The sequence below is a fragment of the Babylonia areolata genome, chromosome 13, assembly GCF_041734735.1.
Source record: "Babylonia areolata isolate BAREFJ2019XMU chromosome 13, ASM4173473v1, whole genome shotgun sequence".
In the NCBI taxonomy this organism is placed as follows: Eukaryota; Metazoa; Mollusca; class Gastropoda; order Neogastropoda; family Buccinidae; genus Babylonia; species Babylonia areolata.
The window spans coordinates 40,311,298-40,338,797 of record NC_134888.1 but is presented as its reverse complement, the minus strand read 5'-3'; the positions used below and the strand labels follow the sequence as shown (position 1 = coordinate 40,338,797).

Here is a 27,500-nt window from a genome sequence, read left to right as displayed (position 1 = left end):
AATAGCAATGGACAAAACTCACGAACCATGAGAGGACTAAGGCGGCGAAGGAGAGGGGGTGGGGTCGGGGGGCAGAGTGTGAACGGAAAAAAATTACTTTAAAAGAAAATACCACGCATTACCTTGGCATTTGCGATTCCAAGATCAATCGGGGTTGTTTTTTTGTTTTTGTTTTTGTTTGTTTGTTTCGCTTTTTTCGCTTTTTTTTTTTTTTTTGTTTGTTTGTTTCTTTTTTGGGGGATTGAAAAGCAAGGACTGAAAAAAAAACAAGAAACATTGAAGAACACCCCAACCCCCTTAAAGTAAAACAAACATTGAAGAACACCCCAACCCCCTTAAAGTAAAACAAACATTGAAGAACACCCTAACCCCCTTAAAGTAAAACCAACATTGAAGAACACCCCAACCCCCTTAAAGTAAAACCAACATTGAAGAACACCCCAACCCCCTTAAAGTAAAACCAACATTGAAGAACATCCCCAACCCCCTTAAAGTAAAACAAACATTGGAGAACACCCCAACCGCTTTTAAGTAAAACAAACAAAAACACATAAAAACCAAGAAACCAAAAGAAACAAAAACAGTTACAAAGAACTACAAGGATAAAGGTATGAGAAATCCAAGAGATTATTGGAGAAAGTTAACAGGAGGGGAGAAAAAAACAACTTCAGCTTGCCTTATTGATCTTGATGTTTCCAAATCGCCGTCCTAATGACTTCGAAGACATTCGACATTGCTAATACTTCTATATAAACTAACTGCAATTGTGAGTTATTTCTGCTGCTTTTTCCGCTTTTTGATTCACTGTATTCAAATGAGAGGAACCAATACTGAAATATGTTGGATTCCCTCACACTGTGGGCTTATTTCTAATGAACGTGCAGATCATCTTGCAAAACTTGGAGCAAAAAACGCTTTCAATGCAATCGAACTTCCTCATCGTTTATCATCAACTGAAATGCGTAATATGGTTGAAAGAAATATGCTAAATTCTTTTCTGTTTTTTAAAGTTAACACTTCTGCCTTATCAAATGCTAAAAGAACTGACAGGGCTGTTAAAAAACATGGCATTTACGTTATCACTAAATGCCCCATATACAAAATACTGTGAAAACATTGAATGCATTTCCAAGGGTCGTTTAACGGTAGAGCACGTTTTAACCCGCTGTTTAGAAATGAAACCTTTTCTACATCCAGAAACCATTGAACGCGTGTTACCAGTTTCAGGTGTTGATTTTATTTTGGAAAATTATATTTATTTCCAAATGTTCTTTATCAAAGTTAGCTAGTTATGTGTAAAATAGTCTGGTTGGTTGTTTCAATGATATGATACAGATGTGTTGCATACAACAGTTGATTATTGTCTGTCCTTATCCCGCTTTCCCCACCCCAACCCGCTCTCACACACATACTTCCAATATTATATATTTCTGTATCCTATCACTGACACTCATCCTCTTCTATTTATATTTTGTACTGTATATTTTCCACGTTCTCTTCCCTCCCTCTCTCTGTCTCTCTTCCTCACCCCCTCCACCCCCTCCGCCCCCTCCAACTCAACCGCTCCCTTTTCAGTTGAATAGTTCTTCCACTGCCATTGGTTTTCACAAATGATGATTTCTAAGTAATAATGATTATCATGGTGATAGAAATTCTACACTTCCCTCCTTCACACTTTCTCTCATTCCCCCTCTTCCTCCCTCCCCCCTCCTCTCTATCTCTCTCTTGCGCTCTCTCTCTCTCTCTCTCTCTCTCTCTCTCTCTATATATATATATATATATATATATATATATTATATTATATACTCTATAGTACTGGTTGCTTCTGTGTCTGTCTGTTTCTGTGTGTGTGTGTGTGTGTGTGTGTGTGTTGTGTGTGTGTGTGTGTGTGTGTGTGTGTGTGTGTGTCCCTATGGGTGCGTGTCTGTGTGTGTTTCCTCGAGCGATACCACCCTAACCCCGCATCGCCAGTCGCGCAAGAGGCGGCCAAACACTCTGCACTTCACTTTACCCGGAACCCGGAACCCACACACTCAGGAGGACACGACACGCTCAGTATACCGAGCGGGTTTTCCCAGAACTGAGCCCTCCAACCCCGCCAACCAACACAACGCTGCTCACATTGAATGGGTGCAAACCGTGAAACGCAAAACAAAAACGTAAAACAGATACCTGATACGGCCACCACCACCACCACCATCACCATCGCTTTATGCCCACGCACTTTGGCAACACGATGCCAAGATGTCATTTTCCACAAGGTGTATATGGAACATTTGACAGGTCCAGAGTTATGTCCGGTTGTTCAGACATGAACTGACAGCCGCTTTGGTGGAAACTCCTGACAGGTCGGGAGCTTTCTGACTGCTTTCAGTGACCATCGGTCTCAGTGTGAACGCCGTTAACAGGACACGGGGGGTGGGAGGGGGCGGGCGGGCTGTGGGGGGTGGGGGGACGTCACATGGGGCTAAGTTCAAGGGGTTGGGGTGATTGTTTGTCCGTTGTATTTTGATAATGTGTCTACAAAGAAGTTTTATTTGCGGCTGCATGAAACAAACATCTCTGACTGTGACAACACCTGCCGGTAATCTTAGCGCTCTCTCTCTCTCTCTCTCTCTCTCTCTCTGTGTGTACTGGTCTTATTCCTCCCTTCTTCCCGCTCTCTCTGCACCCTCTCCCTCCGCACCCTACCCCGCACGCACACAAGCACACACACACACACACACGGTGATTCATATACAACCGTCCAGACAGAAAGCTCATCAAAGAAACTGCTAGAGATTAGCCTAAAAACTAACAACAACAAAATTTAAAGGTCAAGGTTGTGCTCTCACGTGTGTGGTTTTCTAAACACATCTTTTACTTGCACGTGTGAGGGCAGGTGCTTCAGACACTAAAATTCGCTGAACGGTACGCTTTGTACTCAAGCAAAGTAATTTACATAATTCATTTCTGTCGGGCCAGATAATGCCAGGTTCTAAACCATCTTCAAGATCGCAAGTCACAAAAAGAGAAGCTCACCACCGCTCCATGTGAACTAATTGCGCGCGTATTGTTCACGTCATTAGTTGCCTATCAACGTCCTTCGAGCTCAAACATTTCTGGACTGACATAACTTCAAGTTGACGAGCTCGATATTCATTACCGTGCTTTTTCCGAATCTACTAAATTAAGCTTTTTTACTGCTTTTTTTCCTAATCACATATTACTTCCTCTTTCAGAAATACGCGGATGATTGATTCGCAAAGAAGTAATTATTGCCCCCCCCCCCCCCCACCCCCACCCCACCCCCGTCATAACTCCAACAAGCCATTAGCCGCCCCGTTTCAAACGAGTACTAAAACATCACTCTTTTTCCGCTTTACCTGTTGCAAGCCTCCGGAATTGAAGTTCTCTGGATACTCGTTAACTTTCGTGGTAAGTTTGTCTCACTCACTACATGTTCTCCTCAGTCTCCCCCCCCCCCCCCCCCCCATCCCCCTCATTCTCCCCCCCACCACCCCCTCCAAATCCATTTTGTTTTATATCACTTCCCCTTTCTGCGGGGTTTTTTGGTGGTTGTTTTTTATCTTCTCTATCTCAAATTTTCTTTAAAGAATATGAAGACATTTTTTTTCTTCGGTTTTCATATCCAGTAAAATATATGAGGTCAGAGCCTCGTTTCGTGATCGAAGCTGTGTTTTTGATGAGGTTGTTGAACTTGTTTTTCTCGTGGAAACTAGTGAATGGCCAAACAGACTACAATTCAAAGGAGGCAGAAAATGAATACGTGCTTTCCATTTCATATAAATATCCAGACACTTTTGGGTTGAACGTCTGTGTCCCGATTAGCTGACACATGCCCACGGGAATGGTCTATAATCACAAAGACACCAAGATGGGTGGCGAGGATCCCTTACCTGCGAGGATCCCTTACCTGGCGAGGATCCCTTACCTGCGAGGATCCCTTACCTGGCGAGGATCCCCCCTCCCTTACCCTTACCCTCCACACCAATCTCCCTCCTCCACACTCCGCCTCCCGCTCCTCAACAATCGAATCCAACGGTCAAATGTGAAGCTGGGTGCTCAACAAAGCCACCTTTACCATGCGCCCTGAACATTCATCACGGGGGTGTTGAATTACTTTTCTTTTCTTTCCCCCCCACGGGGTGAACCTTTTTTCTTCATGAGGTCAAGACATTCGTGCCTCTTGATTTCATTCCTGGGGCAGAGTTCTTCAAAGATTATAAAAAGAACGACTTTTTTCTGTTTACATACTTGTAATTTGGTAATCTGCCTACCTAGCTACCTACCTACCCCCTCCCTATCTTTCTGTCTGTGTATGTATTCATCTAATTCCTTCCAACCTAACTGTTTCGAAAATACAAACGAAGTGGAAGGGGCATGCCTTCATTTTACCAGTCGTAAGAAAATGGAGATATATTACACAACCTTTTTTCTTTTTTCTTTTTTTTTTTTTGTACCGTCTCCGATACACAGTTTTAACCCAATCACAGTTTCATTCAAACCCAGCTGTAGATGAAAGTAATTGCGTTGTTAAAACAAACTTCTTTTCTTTTCTTTTTGTTCTTTTTTTTTTGTCTGTGGGAAATTTGAGGTGCTGTAGTGGTGATCGTCTCTTGCATGTGATTTTTATCTAAGATGCTGTATTTCTCTGGGTCTTTGGGTTTGCAACAAGTATCGGGTGTCGTGTGTCTTCGTTCTTTTCTTATGTTTAGTTTTGATTCAATATTATATTTTTTTCTTAAAAAAACATATAAATAAAAAAAAACATTGATATTTGCGTAATTTGTGCACTCCTTCTTAGGGTTAGAGTTAGGATTAGGGTCATTCTAAACCGCCCAGTTGTTGGGAACCGCATTTGGTTTTCATTTTATGCTTATGATTCTATCTATCTATCTATCTATGTGTGTATGTGAGGGGGGGGGGGTATTTATATTTGACTATTTTTGTTTACTCGTTCATATGTTTTTCACGATTATCATACTAAGATTTCTTCTCCAGAAGAGAAAACCATTGAAAAAGAGCTACCTTGAGATGTCGGCTTCTGTTGTGGTGTTTTAACTACAACGGTTTGTACGTTAGATTGTAGAAGACACTGCAACATATATGTTTTTCTTCTCTCATCAGCAGTTCGCAGAGACAGAAACAATTTCTTGTTCTGGTTTTATATTCAGCATGAATGTGAGGCAGTAACCGGGCGAATCACGATACACTACACCTACAAGGCAGATGCCTGACAGAAGCATAACCCGACGCGAATGTCATGCCTGGAGTGCATGCATAGAATGTCATGCCTGGAGTGCATAGAATGTCATGCTTGGAGTGCATAGAATGTCATGCCTGGAGTGCACCATAGAATGTCATGCCTGGAGTGCATAGAATGTCATGCCTGGAGTGCATGCATAGAATGTCATGCCTGGAGTGCATGCATAGAATGTCATGCCTGGAGTGCAGCATAGAATGTCATGCCTGGAGTGCATGCATAGAATGTCATGCCTGGAGTGCACCATAGAATGTCATGCCTGGAGTGCACCATAGAATGTCATGCCTGGAGTGCATAGAATGTCATGCCTGGAATGCATCATAGAATGTCATGCCTGGAGTGCATAGAATGTCATGCCTGGAATGCATCATAGAATGTCATGCCTGGAGTGCACCATAGAATGTCATGCCTGGAGTGCATCATAGAATGTCATGCCTGGAGTGCATCATAGAATGTCATGCCTGGAGTGCATGCATAGAATGTCATGCCTGGAGTGCACCATAGAATGTCATGCCTGGAGTGCATAGAATGTCATGCCTGGAGTGCACCATAGAATGTCATGCCTGGAGTGCATAGAATGTCATGCCTGGAATGCATCATAGAATGTCATGCCTGGAGTGCACCATAGAATGTCATGCCTGGAATGCATCATAGAATGTCATGCCTTGAGTGTATCATAGAATGTCATGCCTGGAGTGCATCATAGAATGTCATGCCTGGAGTGCATAGAATGTCATGCCTGGAGTGCCTCATAGAATGTCATGCCTGGAGTGCATCATAGAATGTCATGCCTGGAGTGCCTCATAGAATGTCATGCCTGGAGTGCATAGAATGTCATGCCTTGAGTGCATCATAGAATGTCATGCCTGGAGTGCATAGAATGTAATGCCTGGAGTGCATCATAGAATGTCATGCCTTGAGTGCATCATAGAATGTCATGTATGGAGTGCATAGAATGTCATGCCTGGAGTGCCTCATAGAATGTCATGCCTGGAATGCCTCATAGAATGTCATGCCTTGAGTGCATCATAGAATGTCATGTATGGAGTGCATAGAATGTCATGCCTGGAGTGCCTCATAGAATGTCATGCCTGGAATGCCTCATAGAATGTCATGCCTGGAGTGCATCATAGAATGTCATGTCTGGAGTGCATAGAATGTCATGCCTTGAGTGCATCATAGAATGTCATGCCTGGAGTACATAGAATGTCATGCCTTGAGTGCATCATAGAATGTCATGCCTGGAGTGCATCATAGAATGTCATGCCTGGAGTGCATAGAATGTCATGCCTTGAGTGCATCATAGAATGTCATGCCTGGGGTGCATCATAGAATGTCATGCCTGGAGTGCATCACACCTTTTGGGTGCCCATCAAAAGGGATTTCCTTTCACAGAATTGTGTCAAAGGACAACACTCTCGTTGTCATGGGCTCTTTTTCAATGCGCCAAGTGCGTGTTGCAAACGGAGCCTCTGTTTTGCGTCTCATTCGAATGGCTGGACGCTCAGTTTGAAATTCCAGTCAAACGTGGGACAAAGGGCACGGATGAGATTCGAACCCGCACCCTCGCGGACACTGTGTAGGCAGATAAGGGTCTTAACGCAGTGGAGTGACGGCCTAGAGGTAACGCGTCCGCCTAGGAAGCGAGAGAATCTGAGCGCGCTGATTCGAATCACGGCTCAACCGCCGATATTTTCTCCCCCTCCACTAGACCTTGCGTGGTGGTCTGGGCCCTAATCATTCGGATGAGACAATAAACCGAGGTCCCGTGTGCAGCATGCACTTAGCGCACGTAAAAGAACCCATGCTGCACTGATGTGCCACACCGCATGAAGAGGATTGACTATGGTGGTACTGGAGTCACCCGGAGTGACAAGATGAGTTGGAACACCCGGAGTGACAAGATGAGTTGGAACACCCATAGTGACAAGATGAGTTGGAACACCCATAGTGACAAGATGAGTTGGAACACCCATAGTGACAAGATGAGTTGGAACACCCGGAGTGACAAGATGAGTTGGAACACCCGGAGTGACAAGATGAGTTGGAACACCCGGAACACCAAGAGTGACAAGATGAGTTGGAACACCCAGAGTGACAAGATGAGTTGGAACACCCATAGTGACAAGATGAGTTGGAACACCCGGAACACCCATAGTGACAAGATGAGTTGGAACACCCGGAGTGACAAGATGAGTTGGAACACCCATAGTGACAAGATGAGTTGGAACACCCATAGTGACAAGATGAGTTGGAACACCCATAGTGACAAGATGAGTTGGAACACCCATAGTGACAAGATGAGTTGGAACACCCATAGTGACAAGATGAGTTGGAACACCCGGAGTGACAAGATGAGTTGGAACACCCGGAACACCCAGAGTGACAAGATGAGTTGGAACACCCATAGTGACAAGATGAGTTGGAACACCCATAGTGACAAGATGAGTTGGAACACCCGGAGTGACAAGATGAGTTGGAACACCCGGAACACCCAGAGTGACAAGATGAGTTGGAACACCCATAGTGACAAGATGAGTTGGAACACCCAGAGTGACAAGATGAGTTGGAACACCCAGAGTGACAAGATGAGTTGGAACACCCGGAGTGACAAGATGAGTTGGAACACCCGGAACACCCAGAGTGACAAGATGAGTTGGAACACCCGGAGTGACAAGATGAGTTGGAACACCCGGAGTGACAAGATGAGTTGGAACACCCATAGTGACAAGATGAGTTGGAACACCCATAGTGACAAGATGAGTTGGAACACCCAGAGTGACAAGATGAGTTGGAACACCCGGAACACCCATAGTGACAAGATGAGTTGGAACACCCGGAGTGACAAGATGAGTTGGAACAACCGGAACACCCATAGTGACAAGATGAGTTGGAACACCCATAGTGACAAGATGAGTTGGAACACCCGGAACACCCATAGTGACAAGATGAGTTGGAACACCCATAGTGACAAGATGAGTTGGAACACCCATAGTGACAAGATGAGTTGGAACACCCGGAGTGACAAGATGAGTTGGAACACCCATAGTGACAAGATGAGTTGGAACACCCAGAGTGACAAGATGAGTTGGAACACCCAGAGTGACAAGATGAGTTGGAACACCCGGAACACCCATAGTGACAAGATGAGTTGGAACACCCGGAGTGACAAGATGAGTTGGAACAACCGGAACACCCATAGTGACAAGATGAGTTGGAACACCCATAGTGACAAGATGAGTTGGAACACCCGGAGTGACAAGATGAGTTGGAACACCCGGAACACCCAGAGTGACAAGATGAGTTGGAACACCCAGAGTGACAAGATGTGTTGGAACACCCAGAGTGACAAGATGTGTTGGAACACCCGGAGTGACAAGATGAGTTGGAACAAGATGAGTTGGAACACCCGGAACACCCATAGTGACAAGATGAGTTGGAACACCCATAGTGACAAGATGAGTTGGAACACCCGGAACACCCAGAGTGACAAGATGAGTTGGAACACCCATAGTGACAAGATGAGTTGGAACACCCGGAGTGACAAGATGAGTTGGAACACCCAGAGTGACAAGATGAGTTGGAACACCCATAGTGACAAGATGAGTTGGAACAGCCGGAACACCCATAGTGACAAGATGAGTTGGAACACCCATAGTGACAAGATGAGTTGGAACACCCGGAACACCCATAGTGACAAGATGAGTTGGAACACCCATAGTGACAAGATGAGTTGGAACACCCGGAGTGACAAGATGAGTTGGAACACCCGGAACACCCATAGTGACAAGATGAGTTGGAACACCCAGAGTGACAAGATGAGTTGGAACACCCGGAGTGACAAGATGAGTTGGAACACCCGGAACACCCATAGTGACAAGATGAGTTGGAACACCCATAGTGACAAGATGTGTTGGAACACCCGGAGTGACAAGATGAGTTGGAACACCCGGAACACCCAGAGTGACAAGATGAGTTGGAACACCCAGAGTGACAAGATGTGTTGGAACACCCGGAGTGACAAGATGAGTTGGAACAAGATGAGTTGGAACACCCGGAACACCCATAGTGACAAGATGAGTTGGAACACCCATAGTGACAAGATGAGTTGGAACACCCGGAACACCCAGAGTGACAAGATGAGTTGGAACACCCAGAGTGACAAGATGAGTTGGAACACCCAGAGTGACAAGATGAGTTGGAACACCCATAGTGACAAGATGAGTTGGAACACCCAGAGTGACAAGATGAGTTGGAACACCCATAGTGACAAGATGAGTTGGAACACCCAGAGTGACAAGATGAGTTGGAACACCCAGAGTGACAAGATGAGTTGGAACACCCAGAGTGACAAGATGAGTTGGAACACCCATAGTGACAAGATGAGTTGGAACAGCCGGAACACCCATAGTGACAAGATGAGTTGGAACACCCATAGTGACAAGATGAGTTGGAACACCCGGAACACCCATAGTGACAAGATGAGTTGGAACACCCATAGTGACAAGATGAGTTGGAACACCCATAGTGACAAGATGAGTTGGAACACCCGGAACACCCAGAGTGACAAGATGAGTTGGAACACCCAGAGTGACAAGATGAGTTGGAACACCCATAGTGACAAGATGAGTTGGAACACCCAGAGTGACAAGATGAGTTGGAACACCCATAGTGACAAGATGAGTTGGAACACCCGGAACACCCATAGTGACAAGATGAGTTGGAACACCCAGAGTGACAAGATGAGTTGGAACACCCAGAGTGACAAGATGAGTTGGAACACCCAGAGTGACAAGATGAGTTGGAACACCCATAGTGACAAGATGAGTTGGAACACCCAGAGTGACAAGATGTGTTGGAACACCCGGAACACCCATAGTGAAAAGATGAGTTGGAACACCCAGAGTGACAAGATGAGTTGGAACACCCAGAGTGACAAGATGAGTTGGAACACCCAGAGTGACAAGATGAGTTGGAACACCCATAGTGACAAGATGAGTTGGAACACCCAGAGTGACAAGATGTGTTGGAACACCCGGAACACCCATAGTGACAAGATGAGTTGGAACACCCAGAGTGACAAGATGAGTTGGAACACCCAGAGTGACAAGATGAGTTGGAACACCCGGAACACCCATAGTGACAAGATGAGTTGGAACACCCAGAGTGACAAGATGAGTTGGAACACCCGGAACAGCCAGAGTGACAAGATGTGTTGGAACACCCGGAGTGACAAGATGTGTTGGAACACCCGGAGTGACAAGATGAGTTGGAACACCCAGAGTGACAAGATGAGTTGGAACACCCAGAGTGACAAGATGAGTTGGAACAGCCGGAACACCCATAGTGACAAGATGAGTTGGAACACCCATAGTGACAAGATGAGTTGGAACACCCGGAACACCCATAGTGACAAGATGAGTTGGAACACCCGGAGTGACAAGATGAGTTGGAACACCCATAGTGACAAGATGAGTTGGAACACCCAGAGTGACAAGATGAGTTGGAACACCCATAGTGACAAGATGAGTTGGAACACCCAGAGTGACAAGATGAGTTGGAACACCCAGAGTGACAAGATGAGTTGGAACACCCAGAGTGACAAGATGAGTTGGAACAGCCGGAACACCCATAGTGACAAGATGAGTTGGAACACCCATAGTGACAAGATGAGTTGGAACACCCGGAACACCCATAGTGACAAGATGAGTTGGAACACCCATAGTGACAAGATGAGTTGGAACACCCATAGTGACAAGATGAGTTGGAACACCCATAGTGACAAGATGAGTTGGAACACCCAGAGTGACAAGATGAGTTGGAACACCCAGAGTGACAAGATGAGTTGGAACACCCATAGTGACAAGATGAGTTGGAACACCCGGAACACCCATAGTGACAAGATGAGTTGGAACACCCAGAGTGACAAGATGAGTTGGAACACCCAGAGTGACAAGATGAGTTGGAACACCCATAGTGACAAGATGAGTTGGAACACCCAGAGTGACAAGATGAGTTGGAACACCCATAGTGACAAGATGAGTTGGAACACCCAGAGTGACAAGATGTGTTGGAACACCCGGAACACCCATAGTGAAAAGATGAGTTGGAACACCCAGAGTGACAAGATGAGTTGGAACACCCAGAGTGACAAGATGAGTTGGAACACCCATAGTGACAAGATGAGTTGGAACACCCGGAGTGACAAGATGAGTTGGAACACCCGGAACACCCATAGTGACAAGATGAGTTGGAACACCCGGAACACCCATAGTGACAAGATGAGTTGGAACACCCGGAACACCCATAGTGACAAGATGAGTTGGAACACCCAGAGTGACAAGATGAGTTGGAACACCCGGAACACCCATAGTGACAAGATGAGTTGGAACACCCGGAGTGACAAGATGTGTTGGAACAATCTCTTTGTTTTTAACACAGCGCATCGCGGCTCGCTAGGAGCAGGGTGGATATTTTGATCTTGCATTAAAATAAATAATAAAATAAAATAAAATAAATAAATAAGAATAAAACGATGCTAACGAGACCGGAAGCTACGCATTTGACTGAGGTCCCAGGGGTGCCAGGGTTGTTGCCATCGGTGGGGACAGTGGCATGAGCATTCATGATACCCTTCCCTCCCAGTCTTTTATCTTTACTTTTTATTTATTCATTTTGTTTTACCTTGGAACGAAGGCTGGAGAATAGTCATCACTCTGCGCAACTGGCGGGAAACGACACTGATGACTGATGTTTTGTTTAATCAAATCAACACAAAACATAGCAACCTTTCTCCACAGCCTATCTAATTCAGTGTGGGCGACCAATACCAACAGCCCCCCCCCCCCCCACCCCCCGGCTTGTAACTTTTAGACGATATGGACAAGACCCTCGTCCTCCTTTCTCTCATTATCTAATCCTTATTACTTTTCTCGTGTCAGAAATACAGAGGACAGACAGACAGACGTCAACGAAATAACAACCACTCGGCAAGCCATAAACTTCTGTCGGTAATGCTGACAAAGAACGGAGGAGACCAGCGCTTACTAACAGTAGTGTGATCTTCCCATGCCGGGGGGTGGGGGGGGATCAGTCAGGGAGTCCATTAGTGTGGCAGCTGTGTACTGAAAACACTCCCTTGACATTCAATGTTCTCTCATTGAGCATCAACTTGTATACGTGAAGTGAAGGACATGGCAAGGTGGTCAATTATTAAGACAAAAAAACTAACATCTTTTGTCAGCATACAACGACGCAGATGTGGATAAGTTTCCTGACAAAAAAGGAGATTATATATATATATATATATATATATATATATATATATATATATGGTGAGTGAGAGAGAATAACAGTTTGTCTGAGCGAGCCGACGGTATGGGTCAGACAGTAGTGTATGCCTGACTAGATACATACATACATACATACATACATACATATATACAGACACACACACACACACACACACACACAGAATAACAGTTTGACTGAGCGAGCCAACGGTAAGGGTCAGACAGTGAGCAGTTATTTCCTGGCTGTCTGGAGACCTGTCACTCGTTTTTTGTTGTTTTTTTGTTGTTGTTTTTTGGGGGGTTTTTTTGGGTTTTTTTGTTGTTGTTGTTTTGTTTGTTTTTTACAGCTCGTGTCAGTCTATTGCGGCTGCCAACTAGTTTCTAGCTGTGATCATAGTTGGACTGATTTTCAGGTTTAATTAAACCTTTCTGTGGGGCACCCGTTTAATAAAACAGTATGAAGTATTATCTTATTATTATAACTATCTTATATATATATATATATATATATATATATATATATATATATATATATATATAAATCTTTCTCATATGCCATAACAATTACGAATGCAACACTGCTCAGAGCTAGGATCTGTATATATACAGACATACACATATATATATATGTATATATATATATATATATATATATATATATATATATATATATATATGACCAAAATAAAGCATTATCTGTGTAACTGAACGTTTCTGAACACCTGCCCCGCGTTCCAGACCAGATGGATCAGATTGTCGTGCCTACGACACACGTCCTCTGTTGGCTCGGCCAGTGTAGAGTTGTGTCTCTTCAACTTACCCACTGGCTGGGCTTCGTTCAGTCCTCACCCTCCTTTCCTCTTTACTGTGTCGGCCAGTGTAGAGTTGTGTCTCTTCAACTTACCCACTGGCTGGGCTTCGTTCAGTCCTCACTCTCCTTTCCTCTTTACTGTGTCGGCCAGTGTAGAGTTGTGTCTCTTCAACTTACCCACTGGCTGGGCTTCGTTCAGTCCTCACTCTCCTTTCCTCTTTACTGTGTCGGTCAGTGGAGAGTTGTGTCTCTTCAACTTACCCACTTGCTGGGCTTCGTTCAGTCCTCCTCTTTACTGTGTCGGCCAGTGTAGAGTTGTGTCTCTTCAACTTACCCACTGGCTGGGCTTCGTTCAGTCCTCACTCTCCGATTTCTTCTTTACTGTGTAAGGAAAAGGTAGATCAACTTGCGATAATAAAAATTATCCTCACTTATTTCAGTCCTTTAAAAACATGTTATTCTTGTCTCCTTCTTTGTGCTTTTCCTCTCTCTCTCTCTCTCTCTCTCTCTCTCTCTCTCAGAAATAGATGTGATTTTTTTTTTAATTAGAAAGAAACAATACAAAATTTAAATAACTCTTTAGCTTCCTATCATCAAAAGATCACGAGTTCATCACATCAATGACTGAATCTATTTCATATGCCATGACTATCTCGAATAATATTATGATTATCATTACTCACAGCTAGGAGCTGTATAAATTTAACTCTTTTTTTTTCTTCTTCTGTAGACTCCTCGTGAGATTTGTTTTATTTTCGGATGGTTATGAACTTAACCTGAAAATTTGGCTGGCCTGTCATGTGCGACAATTTATTATTTTTTTAAAATACTGTTTCAAAGAAAAGAATATTTCTTTTTGTTTCGTATTCAGTATTCATTCTCATTGTATTCGTTTCTTTGTGACATTGTTTTGGTTTGTATATAAAATGTGTTGATGTTTTCACTCATGTCAGAAGGACCTCACGGCCAATGACAAAGTGTCAAGGCCCCTCCCCCTCCCTCCTTCCTCTCTCTCTCTCCCCTCTCTCTCTCTCTCTCTCTCTCTCTCTCATAAAAGTATTTATATTTGTACATCTACTAGTAACGCCTTGAAACACCGAGAAGAACTCTTGGATACCCGGTAGAGACATGTTTAAGAACACCTGTCCACGTAGTGTGTGTGTGTGTGTGTGTGTGTGTGTGTGTGTCAATGCGTGTACATGTAATTTGTGCATTGGTCGATGGCCTTCACAATTAAAACATTTGTCATTGTCAGTCATTCTGTCTCTCTCTCTCTTCTCTCTCGCTCTCTTTCCCTTCTCTTATCCCATCCTCCCAACCCCCCTACCCCCCACCCCTCTCTCTCTCTCATGAACGCTTCAATACCGATTATTACACAATGATGACAAACAAAAACGAAAAGAAAAAAGGACAACAATAAACAGGTGTCGTCCAGAGGTTTCTGGGGACCAATCAAACGCTGTGGGATGGACGAACCACCCACAGGCACTCGTCAGACACTTAGCCTTCCGCCCCCCCCCCCCCCCTCCCTGTTCATGATGCGGCTAATCTCCATGGCAACGTCTAATCTTTCTCAAGGAGTTCTTGCTGATAACCCTTCTCAGCGCTGAGCAGAGAGAGAGAAAGAGAGAGAATACATATATTGTGTGTATGTGTGTGTGCGCGCGCGCGCGTGTAGCAGGAATACCTTTTAAGTTTCAGACTGTTTTCACACTTGCTGCCAAAGAGAATTAATTGGTACCATGTGGCAAGTAAATAAGGATGAAAAATAAAAGAACAAACAAACAAAAAAAAACAACAACAAAAAACAAACAAACAAATAAAGAAACAAACAAAAATCCAGTTATTTTCTTGCGAGAATGCCCTGTACCCATCGATCCAACATATTAAAATCACACTGTACAACGTACATACACAACCAACTATTTACACCAATGGAATCGAGGTAGAAACTTAGATTGTCCTGTCCATTTTAAATGCCTGCAATACGAGCTGTGTTCATTACATACATGTTTTGTGTTGAAACTAAATGCACTTTAACATATTGCACACAAAAAAAACACACCAGGTCAATTCCAAACCCTGACACATCATCAAATACTCCGAAATCTTAAGTCCAGGAAAAAAAAGGGGGTGGGTGGGTGGGTGGGGGGGCATTGACTAGACTACATACAGACAGAGTGTAATAGAGTATTATGCTTCCTGGATATATGTAAAATTGAAAAGCAAAACTCTTTACCAATCGTTATCTTTGCTTCTGAAGGGCACGCAGCTCCACGCCAGTGTTGCAGACTACTTCCATCAGATGATGGGCAGATAAATAGACACACAGGAACGAACCAAACAAACTTCTTCAAGTTAACAAATCCAGTATGTTAAATAAAATTGTGCAATCAACAACCATCTACTTGAAGATCTCGTCATCAGCCCCATCCACGTGTAACATGCAGCTTCTGTTCAAACGTGTGTGTGTGTGTGTGTGTGTGTGTGTGTGTGTGTGTGTGTGTGTGTGTGCAGTGCGTGCATGTGTGAGCATGCACAAGTTTTTATATTGATATGCACTTGTATGTATCCTAATTTCTACTGTATCTGTGTTTGTGTATGATTTTCGATTTATGTTGTTGTTATGTACTATTTACCCCCCCCCCCCCCCCCCCCCCCTCAATATTCCTTATGACCCCGGTACACTTGGTAATAAAGACATTCTATTCTAGTCTAGTCTATCCCTAGTCTGTTCATACAGCATTCATTTCACATGACGAGCAAACAGCAACAAAAAAGCACAAGGAATGGCAAAACATGTCATGTTCAAGACTCATGTCGTCGGTCGGTCTTGAAGACAAGTGGACTTTAGCGTATATTCTCTCGATGCAAGTGTGTGTGTATGTGAATGTGTGTGTGTGTGTGTGTGTGTGTGTGTGTGTGTGTGTGTGTGTGTGTGTGTGTGTGTGTGTGTGTGTGTGTGCGTGCGTGCGTGTGTGCGTGCGTGTGCGTGTGTGTGTACGTGCGTGTGCTCGTGCACATGACAGAAGACAGGTGGATCAAAACTAACGTATGTTGCCTCGATGGGAGAGGGACTAAAAGGGAAAATCACAATGAGGCTAGCAGCGTTCATTTGCATACAGCTGTTTATTATGCAAGGTGCGTAGGAAACCAACGTGTGATTCGCTTGTTTGTCGTCAAGGCGGCACTTTCTGTCCACGAAGGGTACAGATTAGTTCCCTGTTTCTGTATCTTAATTCCATTCCATCAACCGATCCTTTGAGGATTTCACGTAAGTTCCTATCCCTAATCGTCTTTGTTGGGACGTCTTTAGAATATCCCAGAAGAGTTTCCTTCAAATTAACTTCCCTAATCTTGCGTGTTCTGATCATCTTTTCAACCCCCCTTTTTAACATTATGGCTGGGTTCCTAATAGTTCCTGAGCGTCCCCTTGGGAGACGTTTCAAGGATTGCATTCCAGTTCTCGGCCCCACTTTGGATATCACTCAGTCCTTCCCTAGCCAGCAGCGCTGATCCCGTATTAACCCTCTCGCTTTTACGCCAGCTGCAGCCGAAGACTAACAAGAATTCCTCTATTTAATCTGTGAAGGCAAAAGGGTTAAGGCCCCTTTAATGTCTCTCAAATTACCGCTTCTATATAAAACCAGCCAAATATAAAAGCAACCACAAATGGTTCTCTCGAATGCCCTCCCTAATTGTTTGACGTTTTAACCTCTTCATATCATATCAACATGGTTGTTTCTCGGGAAACCGAGGAAGCGGAAACAGTTCACTGAATCGCAAACGTCTGAATCAATTTTCCGCCACGAATCTACAACAGCGCGGCCTTCTCAGAGGTGTTTTGAATGCGTGATCGAATTAATATCGCCAGTCTTGTTTTGGGCTGTCTTGAAACGATTCCTCAATAGTTTATCAAAATCATTGCAATCCTTAATTGTTTATCAAAATCACTGTAACATTCAACCACTCAAACAATACAAACGTTTCTCATGATTGATATCAGAGCCTCCTCACAGCATCTCTTTAAAATAATTGAGTTCAGACTTTATATTTTTCTTTTCAATGAATTTTGTTGTCTCTTCGGATAATCTCACCGGATTTTTCGCTACCATTTAAGAGTCAGCGAAGCTGTAAAAAAAATGCTGAACATCGGAACTTTGCTGAATTTGCAATGCTGTGAAATGATTCTTTGACAAAGATAAAAACTGAAATCGTCAATGACCACCTTCAATCGTTGGTGTTGCGGAAGTAGCAACATATGTTCTCTTCAGTATTCTGTAATCTCACCTTGCTACTTACATTCCATTTTGTGACGTCGCGTCATTTGTCCGTGTCTCTGATTCAAGTTTCAGTGCACAAAATCCATAAATCGTGGCCTCCTCTTCAAACACACACACACACACACACACACACACACACACACACACATTCAGGATGTCCAAGTAATCCAAATCGAAAATGTTCAAACAATAACCAAAACCTAAACAATTAAATCTCATTTTTAGATGGATAGATAGATAGATAGATAGATAGATAGATAGATAACGAGATTAGGAAGAAAAAAAAAATGACGTTGCTCCGTTGCACAGGAGCCTAATTTGACAGAAGTACATACCCATCGAGAGGAGGAATGTGGGTGAAAAGGGGTGGGTTGGGGGGGAGGGGGGCGGGACGAAGCGAGAGGGGGATGGAGACACCGATCGAAGATTTGAAGACCTAGTCGGTTGGTTGGTAAGTACCCTTGATTCCCTTGACTCTCTGACCTTTCAGGGGCTTCCCCCATCCCTAAATTTCTATTCCTTGATGGGGTAGGTTGCGGTGGGATGGGGTGGGATGGGGGTGGAGGTGATGGAATTGCACGACTCATTTGACTTTGATTTTGTTTCTTCAGAGCGAGTGAGTCTGTCGACTGATGAAGTGGAAAAGAAGTGCTGCAGTTAGTGAAAAGATAGATTAAATAAATAGATAGATAAATAAATGAATGAATAAATAAATAAATAAACAAATAAAGATTATTAAAAAAAAAAACGAAAATAAAATCATCCCGCAGTTAGATGAAAAGGGTGACGGACCTCATTTCTCACGTCGTAATTGACGTTTTGAAGGTTTTGACTTCACATCACCTGTGATTTTGGATTTTATAATTAATATTGGATTGTAAAACGAAGTGCAAGCTTTTCTTTGCCGGGGGGTTGGGGTGGGGTGGGGGTGGGGGGGTTGCTTTATGTGAATCTTGGAAACGAAAAAAAATAAAATAAAAAGCACACACATACACACACACAAAAATCTTCCAATGCATTCCTTTGGACTCATTACATTTCCTTCCCCGTCTTCCCTGTCATCCCTCTGCATCCACCAACCATGTCCCCTGAATACCCCCCCCCCCCCACCTTCCCTAAATAACACCCCTGGATATCACTTTCCCCGCCCCCATCCCCGTATATCCCTTTTCTTCAGTCATACCAGTATATCCCCCTCCCCAACCCCCCTCCCCCAATCACATCCCCGTATATCCCCCTCCCCTAATCACACACCCGTATATTCCCCCCTATCACATCCCCGTATATTCCCCTCCCCAATCCCCCTCCCCCAATCACACACCAGTATATCCCCCTCCCCTAATCACATCCCCGTATACCCTCCTCCCCAAATCACATACCCATATATCGTTTTCCCCCATCACACCTTCTCCCCCATCACACACCCATTATCTCCTTCCCCTCAATTGCAGCCCTTATATCCCCTTCTCCCAGTGACACTCCTTCTCCCAGTGACACCCCTTCCCCCCCATTACACCCTCTCCCCCAATCACATCCCTGTATATCCCCTCCCCTAATCACACCCTTTCCCCCTATCTCATCCCAGTACATCCCTCTAGTCACATCTCTGTATATCCCCTCCCCTAATCACACCCTTTCCCCTATCTCATCTCAGTACATCCATCTAGTCATATCTGTCTATCCCCTCCCCTAATCACACCCTTTCCCCCTATCTCATCTCAGTACATCCCTCTAGTCACATCTCTGTATATCCCCTCCCCTAATCACACCCTTTCCCCCTATCTCATCTCAGTACATCCCTCTAGTCACATCTCTGTATATCCCCTCCCCTAATCACACCCTTCCCCACCCCTGATCACAGTCTTTTCCGCAGTCACACCCTTTCCTCCAATTTTACACCCCGGTGTATCTCCCTGATCACATATCCGTATATCCCTTTCCCTCAAACACACCCTTTCCCCCAATCATATCCCAGTATATCCCCCAATTACATATCTGTATATCCTATTTCCCCAATCACACCCTGGTACATCCCATTTTCCATATCACGCCCTGGTAAATCCCCGTTTCCTAATCACATCCCTTTATATTCCTTTCCACCATTCACACTCCCGAATATCCCCTTTCGCCATTAATACCCCCATATATTCCCAATCCCCAAATCACACCATGTATCCCCCAATTACCCCTCATATATCCCCCAATTACACCCATATATCCCCCAACCACACCACCATATATTCCCATTCCCCAACTCACACCCCCATATCCCCCAATCACACCCCACATATCCCCCAATCACACCCCACATATCCTCCAATCACACCCCACATATCCCCCCAATCACACCCCACATATCCCCCCAATCACACCCCACATATCCCCCCAGTCACACCCCACATATCCCCCCAGTCACACCCCACATATCCCCCCAATCACACCCCACATATCCCCCCCAATCACACCCCACACATCCCCCAATCACACCCCATATATCCCCCAATCACACCCATATATCCCCCAATCACACCCCACATATCCCCCCAATCACACCCCACATATCCCCCCAATCACACCCCATATATCCCCAATCACACCCCATATATCCCCCAAATCACACCCATATATCCCCAGCGCTTCTTCCCCCGATGCCCCGTTACAAGCGCCAAGTCAATCACACCACATGCATTAGGTTTCCCCCCGTCACCTCAGGTCATGGTATTGACAGCGTCACCGATCGCGAAGGCAATTTCAAAATTCAAAGCACCTCAAACAAAACCATTCACAAATCAAAACCCAATCTTGATGAGATAAACAAAAACAAATTAAAATTGGAAAAAAAACAATTACCGAAAATCCCTGATTGGTTTGAACTGAAAACGATCGACTCAAAAACAGTCAGTCTTTCTGAGTCAGTTGGACAAGGAAATCAAAGGAGAAGAAAATAATAACAAAAGGATTGGCTTCCTTCCGGTGTTCAAAAAAGCACAGGAAAAGGTTGTGATGTAATTCTGTGATAAGATGATTGTGTCTGATATCACGTAAAACGTAGCGGTCAGTGAAAAGATGTCATTGTCTGATATCACGTAAAACGTAGCGGTCAGTGAAAAGATGTCATTGTCTGATATCACGTAAAACGTAGCGGTCAGTGAAAAGATGTCATTGTCTGATATCACGTAAAACGTAGCGGTCAGTGAAAAGATGTCATTGATATCACGTAAAACGTAGCGGTCAGTGAAAAGATGTCATTGTCTGATATCACGTAAAACGTAGCGGTCAGTGAAAAGATGTCATTGTCTGATATCACGTAAAATGTAGCAGTCAGTGAAAAGATGTCATTGTCTGATATCACGTAAACTGTAGCAGTCAGTGAAAAGATGTCACTGTCTGATATCACGTAAAACGTAGCGGTCAGTGAAAAGATGTCACTGTCTGATATCACGTAAAACGTAGAAGTCAGTGAAAAGATGTCATTGTCTGATATCACGTAAAACACAGAAGTCAGTGAAAAGATGTCATTGTCTGATATCACGTAAAATGTAGCAGTCAGTGAAAAGATGTCATTGTCTGATATCACGTAAAACGTAGCGGTCAGTGAAAAGATGTCATTGTCTGATATCACGTAAAATGTAGCAGTCAGTGAAAAGATGTCATTGTCTGATATCACGTAAAATGTAGCGGTCAGTGAAAAGATGTCATTGTCTGATATCACGTAAAATGTAGCAGTCAGTGAAAAGATGTCATTGTCTGATATCACGTAAAATGTAGAAGTCAGTGAAAAGATGTCATTGTCTGATACCACGTAAAACGTAGAAGTCAGTGAAAAGATGTCACTGTCTGATATCACGTAAAACGTAGAAGTCAGTGAAAAGATGTCATTGTCTGATATCACGTAAAACACAGCAGTCAGTGAAAAGATGTCAAATTCTGATTTCATCGTGTTCTTGCAAAACAGGTGTCCGGCTTCTCCATCAGCACTACTTTTGTTTTGCAAAAAGCGATAATAACATATAAATAAATAAATAAATAATGGTAGAAATTGAATTTTCATTTAGAAAATAAAGATTAAGTGAATTCAACTGACACAAGCCAGCTCCGTGACAGGAAAATTGTTTCAAGTTGTGGATGAAATTGGTTAGGTATAGGTATAGGCTGATCGTTCACGTGTGAATTGTGACGAAACATGAAGTAAGAAAGATGAAGTGACAATGAAATATGGCAGACGAAACATGAAGTAAGAAAGATGAAGTGACAATGAAATATGGCAGACGAAACAGTGAGAAAGAGCGGAGAGGGGTAACCAAACCATGTGTTCGAGTCCAAGTACTGTGCATCACGCTGTGAGGAGAATTAAACACAGTAATGGTACAGAATGATTTGTTATCCTACAAGCACAGTACCTCAAACTCAATAGTTATCGTGACGTGTTTGTAATAACTTATACCGACTTCCAAAAAATCTCTTCAATGGTTATTCTCCTCCGTGTTTTCCAGGCAGTTGGAAGAAGGGGAAGAGGAAGAAGAATATCGGAAAGGAGTTCTTTCGACTGGTGAGGACACACACACACGCACACACACACACACACACACACACACACACACACACACACACACACACGCAGGCACACACACACACAGACACACACACACACACACACACACACACACACACACACACACACACACACACACACACACACACACACACACACACGTAGGCACGCACACATACGCGTGCACAAACAAACAACACACAGAAGACAGACACACAAACACTGACATATCTATACAGACAAAAAGACAGAGGGGGCGGGGGGAGGGGGGGGGGGGAGGGAACAGAAGGAAAGAGAAACAGAAGAAAATAACAGGTTATCAACAACGTGGGAGGACAAATGAAAAATGAAATAAACTTGGTGCCAGACGAGAGAAAGAAAAAGAGGGAGAGAAGGAGAGAGAGGAGAGAGAGAGAGAGAGAGAGAGAGAGAGAGAGAGAGGAAAAGAGGCATAGATGACAGGGAGAGGGGACGCTATAAAAAGAATACATAGAAGGAAATGATGCAAAGAAAAGAACATTTTGAAAAGAAAGTTATAGATATTAACAAAATGAATAAATAAATAGAAAAATAAATAAATGTAATAAAGAAAGAAACAACCAACCAAATGAAGAAACAAATGAATAAAACGAAGACAAAAAAAACCCTGAGAGTTACAGATACAGAGACAACCATAAAGCAAAATGCGCATTTTTTTTCTTTTTAATTCATGCGTGTGATCCCGACACATTTTGCATAAAGCTTCAGAGAAGAGTACATCGAAAGTACAGACGGGGTCACATGAAATTTGTGCACAAACACCCGTAAATAAAGAGAGACAAACCATTGACACCCAAATGTCTAACTGTACGATTTGATAAGACAGACACACCGTTGATACCCAAATGTGCAACTGTGCGATTTGATAAGAGAGACACACCATTGACACCCAAATGTGTGACTGTACGATTTGATCAGAGAAACACACCATTGACACCCAAATGTGTGACTGTACGATTTGATCAGAGAGACACACCGTTGACACCCAAATGTGTAACTGTACGATTTGATAAGAGAGACAAATCATTCATACCCAATGTGTAACTGTACGATTTGATCAGAGAGACAAACCATTGACACTCAAATGTGTGACTGTACGATTTGATAAAAGAGACACACCATTGATACCCAAATGTGTAACTGTACGATTTGATCAGAGAGACACACCGTTGAGACACACCATTGACACCCAAATGTTTAACTGTACGATTTGATAAGCGAGACACACCATTGATACCCAAATGTGTGACTGTACGATTTGATCAGAGAGACACACCATTGACACCCAAATGTGTGACTGTACGATTTGATCAGAGAGACACACCATTGACACCCAAATGTGTGACTGTACGATTTGATCAGAGAGACACACCATTGACACCCAAATGTGTGACTGTACGATTTGATCAGAGAGACGCACCATTGACACCCAAATGTGTGACTGTACGATTTGATCAGAGAGACGCACCATTGACACCCAAATGTGTGACTGTACGATTTGATCAGAGAGACACACCGTTGACACCCAAATGTGTAACTGTACGATTTGATCAGAGAGACACACCGTTGACACCCAAATGTGTGACTGTACGATTTGATCAGAGAGACACACCGTTGATACCCAAATGTGTGACTGTACGATTTCATGCACAGGGAACCACAACCCCCCCCTGAATTGCACTAGTTGTAATAATTGTATTGTACTGTATTGTATTGTATTGTACTGTATTGTATTGTATTGTATTGAATGTATTTTTAAAACGAATTCTGCACGAGTAACAGCGATATTTCTCCGTGTCGTTTTTACTGGATTTAATCAATGCTTTGACTGAAATGGTTTGGCTTTTTTTTCTTTTTTTAGTATCCATATCAAACACATGATATCTCAGCCAGTCTCCGATCAAACGGGCTCTGTTGATAGAACCAAAAAACTGAATGAAGTTGAAACAGGGTGACAGGAAGCCAGAAGAAAACAGAAGAAGAAGAAAGAAAACAACAGCCAAAGAAAAGGAGGTACATGGTGACAAAAAGGGAAAACTGGAAGAGAAAAATAAGATTTTGTTTTTAAAGAGACAGGTAAAATGTTAAAAAGAAAAGGGGTGAAAAGTGATGTAGAAACAGAGAAACAGGCACAGAGAGAGACAGACAGACAGACTGACTGACAGAGACACAGAGAGAGAGAGAGAGAGAGAGAGAGAGAGAGAGAGAGAGAGAGAGAGAGAGAGAGAGCGGTGTATGACAGATATACTAGAGAGACAGAGAGGGACTGCGGGGTGAAGGAAAGGCATAAAAGGCGAAGATGTAAGGAAAAGAAATAACAGAAAAAAGAAGAAAGGAAAATACACTGACAGAGATACCAATACGCGGACAACCAGAGTGCAAAACAGACCCAAAAAAACAACAAAAAACAAAACAAAATTCAGGCGTACGAGTCCAATGCATTTCGCATTCATAAAAGAATTGTCTACAATTTATTCAACTTTCAGCACAAAAACTATAAAATACTAAAGAGCAGATATAGAAGAGCCTTTGAAAACCAAACTAAAACATTAGATGTTGATGCTATGGGAACCCCTAACGCTAAAATACACGCTTATTCAGCCACGTCCAGACTGATTTATCGCGCAAATTGGACTAAAACGCCTCAATAAAAGGAAAGGAAGGAGGAATTTTTGTTGTTTAATGTCCCGTCACACATATCGGTGATTGAAGACATTTTGTTAAAGTATTTATGAATACATCTGAGTATTTTCGGTCAGAAGGGGTGGGAGATGTGGATGAATGGAGGGTTGGGGGAAACTGGGCAAATGAGGGTAAAAATGTGGGTGAAATTTGGAAAGAAAAAAAAACAAAAACAAAAAAAAACAACCTCTAAATACAGTTACAGGAAATTACTTAAAGGACTTCGTAAGAGAGAAGTCGTTAAACTGACAAGCGAAACAACTGATAATGAATGCAAAAAGTCAAAAACATCAACGTTCTCAGTCACTTGTGAAGACACACTTTCGTGTACAAAAGGCTTCATCAAGCTACAGTGAAAAATTATATGCTCAATTGTCAGGTTACTAAAGCATATACACTTGACATTAGAACAATACTTGGTCCGTCGTGAATTTGATAATAGTCTGAGAGCTAAGCTCAGAATTGGTCTGCGAATCGGACCAAAGTCTGAGAGAGTCAACTGACGAGGTTTTAGACTTGAATTCAAGCACCTATAAAAGTCTCTTTCTAGTATATTGCTTATTTTCTTGTATGACAATGGGCAATATACTTTTATACTATCGATATGATTTTTTGCTCCCCTTTTTGCTGCCCTGTCTGCTTGGTCGTTATAACGGAATCCAGTGTGGGATGGTATCCAACAAAAATCAACATTTGTACCCTTCACAAATATGGAGTGCAATAAATACCTAATTTCAAAAAATAAATCTTCTCTTTGATTATTCTCAAAAAGGAGCAAACCTTTTAAGACAGATTGAGAATCAACACAAAATAGGATATTACTTACTATGATTGGTATATCAACAAGATGATTTAAAGCCTTAAGGATGGTCACCAATTCAGCTGTAAAAATTGAATGTCCCTTACCTAAATAATATGATTTTTCTGTTTTTAGGTCAGGAATGACAAAAGCAGATCCTGCACTGCTATCATCCAGGACCGAGCCATCAGTGTAAACTTTTAAATGATAATCAAAATTTTCTTCTAATTCAATTCTGACAGATGCTGCTATTATATGTGGACATTCTCCTTTTGTTGTGTCAGAAGCACATATGTTGACGTTTGCTTTTGTTAACTCCCAGGGAGGGACAGGTGGCACCAGAACACGAGGTGCCATATCATGCAAATCAATGTCTGAAGAATTTAAAATATCTGACACATATGTGCGAATGGTTTGTAGATTTGAATTATTTTGTGCAGTTTTTGGAAGATCAATATCAGACCTAATATTTAATTCCTCAAAATCATCCACTGCTGTACATCTCACAATATATTTAGCAGAACTTAATTTTCTGATTTCATCTAGTGGTAGAATACCCGCAAGCTTATAGGCTTCTGAGGTCTTAGTATGCACGGGTACCCCTAAAGCCAGTTTCACAGCTTTACTGTCAATTATTCGCAGCTTCTTTAGAAACGTCGGCGGAGCAGAAAAGAAAATTTCTTGACCGTAGGTCAATCTTGATCTTACGAGAGATGTCGCTAAATGTAAAAGAATTTTGGAGTCTTGTCCCCAAGGAGAGTGACTTACAATTTTTAAGAAATTTTAATAAAAGGAAAGCAGCAAGCAAGATATTGACCATATTTTTCTCTGTGATCACGTCACAACTGTCACAGCAAAACTTGCCTACTTTATTATCACATTGTTTGGTTGTTGTTTGTTTTGTTTTGTTTTTGTTTTTGTTTTTTGGTTGGTTTTTTGTTGTTGTTTTTTACAGAAATACACGGGTTCAGTTCCACATACACCTGTATGACAGGCCCTTTGGGTTTTATGGTCAACCTTCTGTCACTGGCCTGTCTTGGAGAAAATAATGGTGACTAACAAGAAAGAAAAAAAGAAGAGGACGGAGGGAAAGAGGAATTCTTTTAATATGGAAAAGAGGCGGCAAAGAGGGAGATGTATAAATAAAGATTGAGAAATGGAGAAAGAAAATATGACAGGAGGCACAAGACAACAAAGAAAGAAGACAAAGTAAAAAAAAAAAAAAATCAACATACAAGAAAAGAAATGTAAAGGAAAATAGAAGCATAAGAGAGAGAGAGGGGGGAGAGGGAGAGAGGGGGGAAGAGAGAGAGAGGAATAAAAGCAAACACAGAAGGGATGACAGAAAAGTCATCAAAAAGGAAGGAAAAAAACCGAAATACACGAACTAGTCAGAGACAGAAAAACACAACAAAAAACCGCGCTGGGATTTAAAGCGTCCATGTACTTTCGATTCCTTTTTCCAAGAAAATCGGGATTCAGCCGTTCGTTTTCAATGGCCGAACTAAACTTATTTCAAGAGAAGGAAAAAGAAAGTATTTGACATAAGGAGGAGGGGGTGGGGGTGGTTAGAAGAAGGCGAAGAAGAGGACTGAGGGGACGAAGAGAGAGAAGCAGAAGGATGAGGAGGAAGAGAAGAAGAAGAAAAGAAAAAAAAAGGAAGAAGTTGGAGGAGGACGAGGAGGAAAAATTGAGATGAAAAGGAAGAAACAGAAGGAGGAGGACGAGGAGGAAAAATTGAGATGAAAAGGAAGAAACAGAAGGAGGAGGAGAGGA

General features: G+C 42.9%; 2 protein-coding genes across 2 annotated transcripts in view; one reads left to right on the top strand and one right to left on the bottom strand.

Moving 5' to 3' along the window:
* The window catches only part of LOC143288941 (uncharacterized), a 285,464-nt gene that overhangs the window by 256,856 nt on the left and 1,108 nt on the right, over positions 1–27,500 (bottom strand). The gene's annotated exons all lie outside the window — the stretch shown is intronic.
* LOC143288768 (uncharacterized) lies at positions 9,433–13,357 on the top strand. The gene is made up of 3 exons (XM_076597396.1): positions 9,433–9,653; positions 9,816–10,289; positions 13,297–13,357. Exons 1-3 carry the CDS (start codon positions 9,433–9,435, stop codon positions 13,355–13,357), a joined length of 756 nt encoding a protein of 251 aa, XP_076453511.1.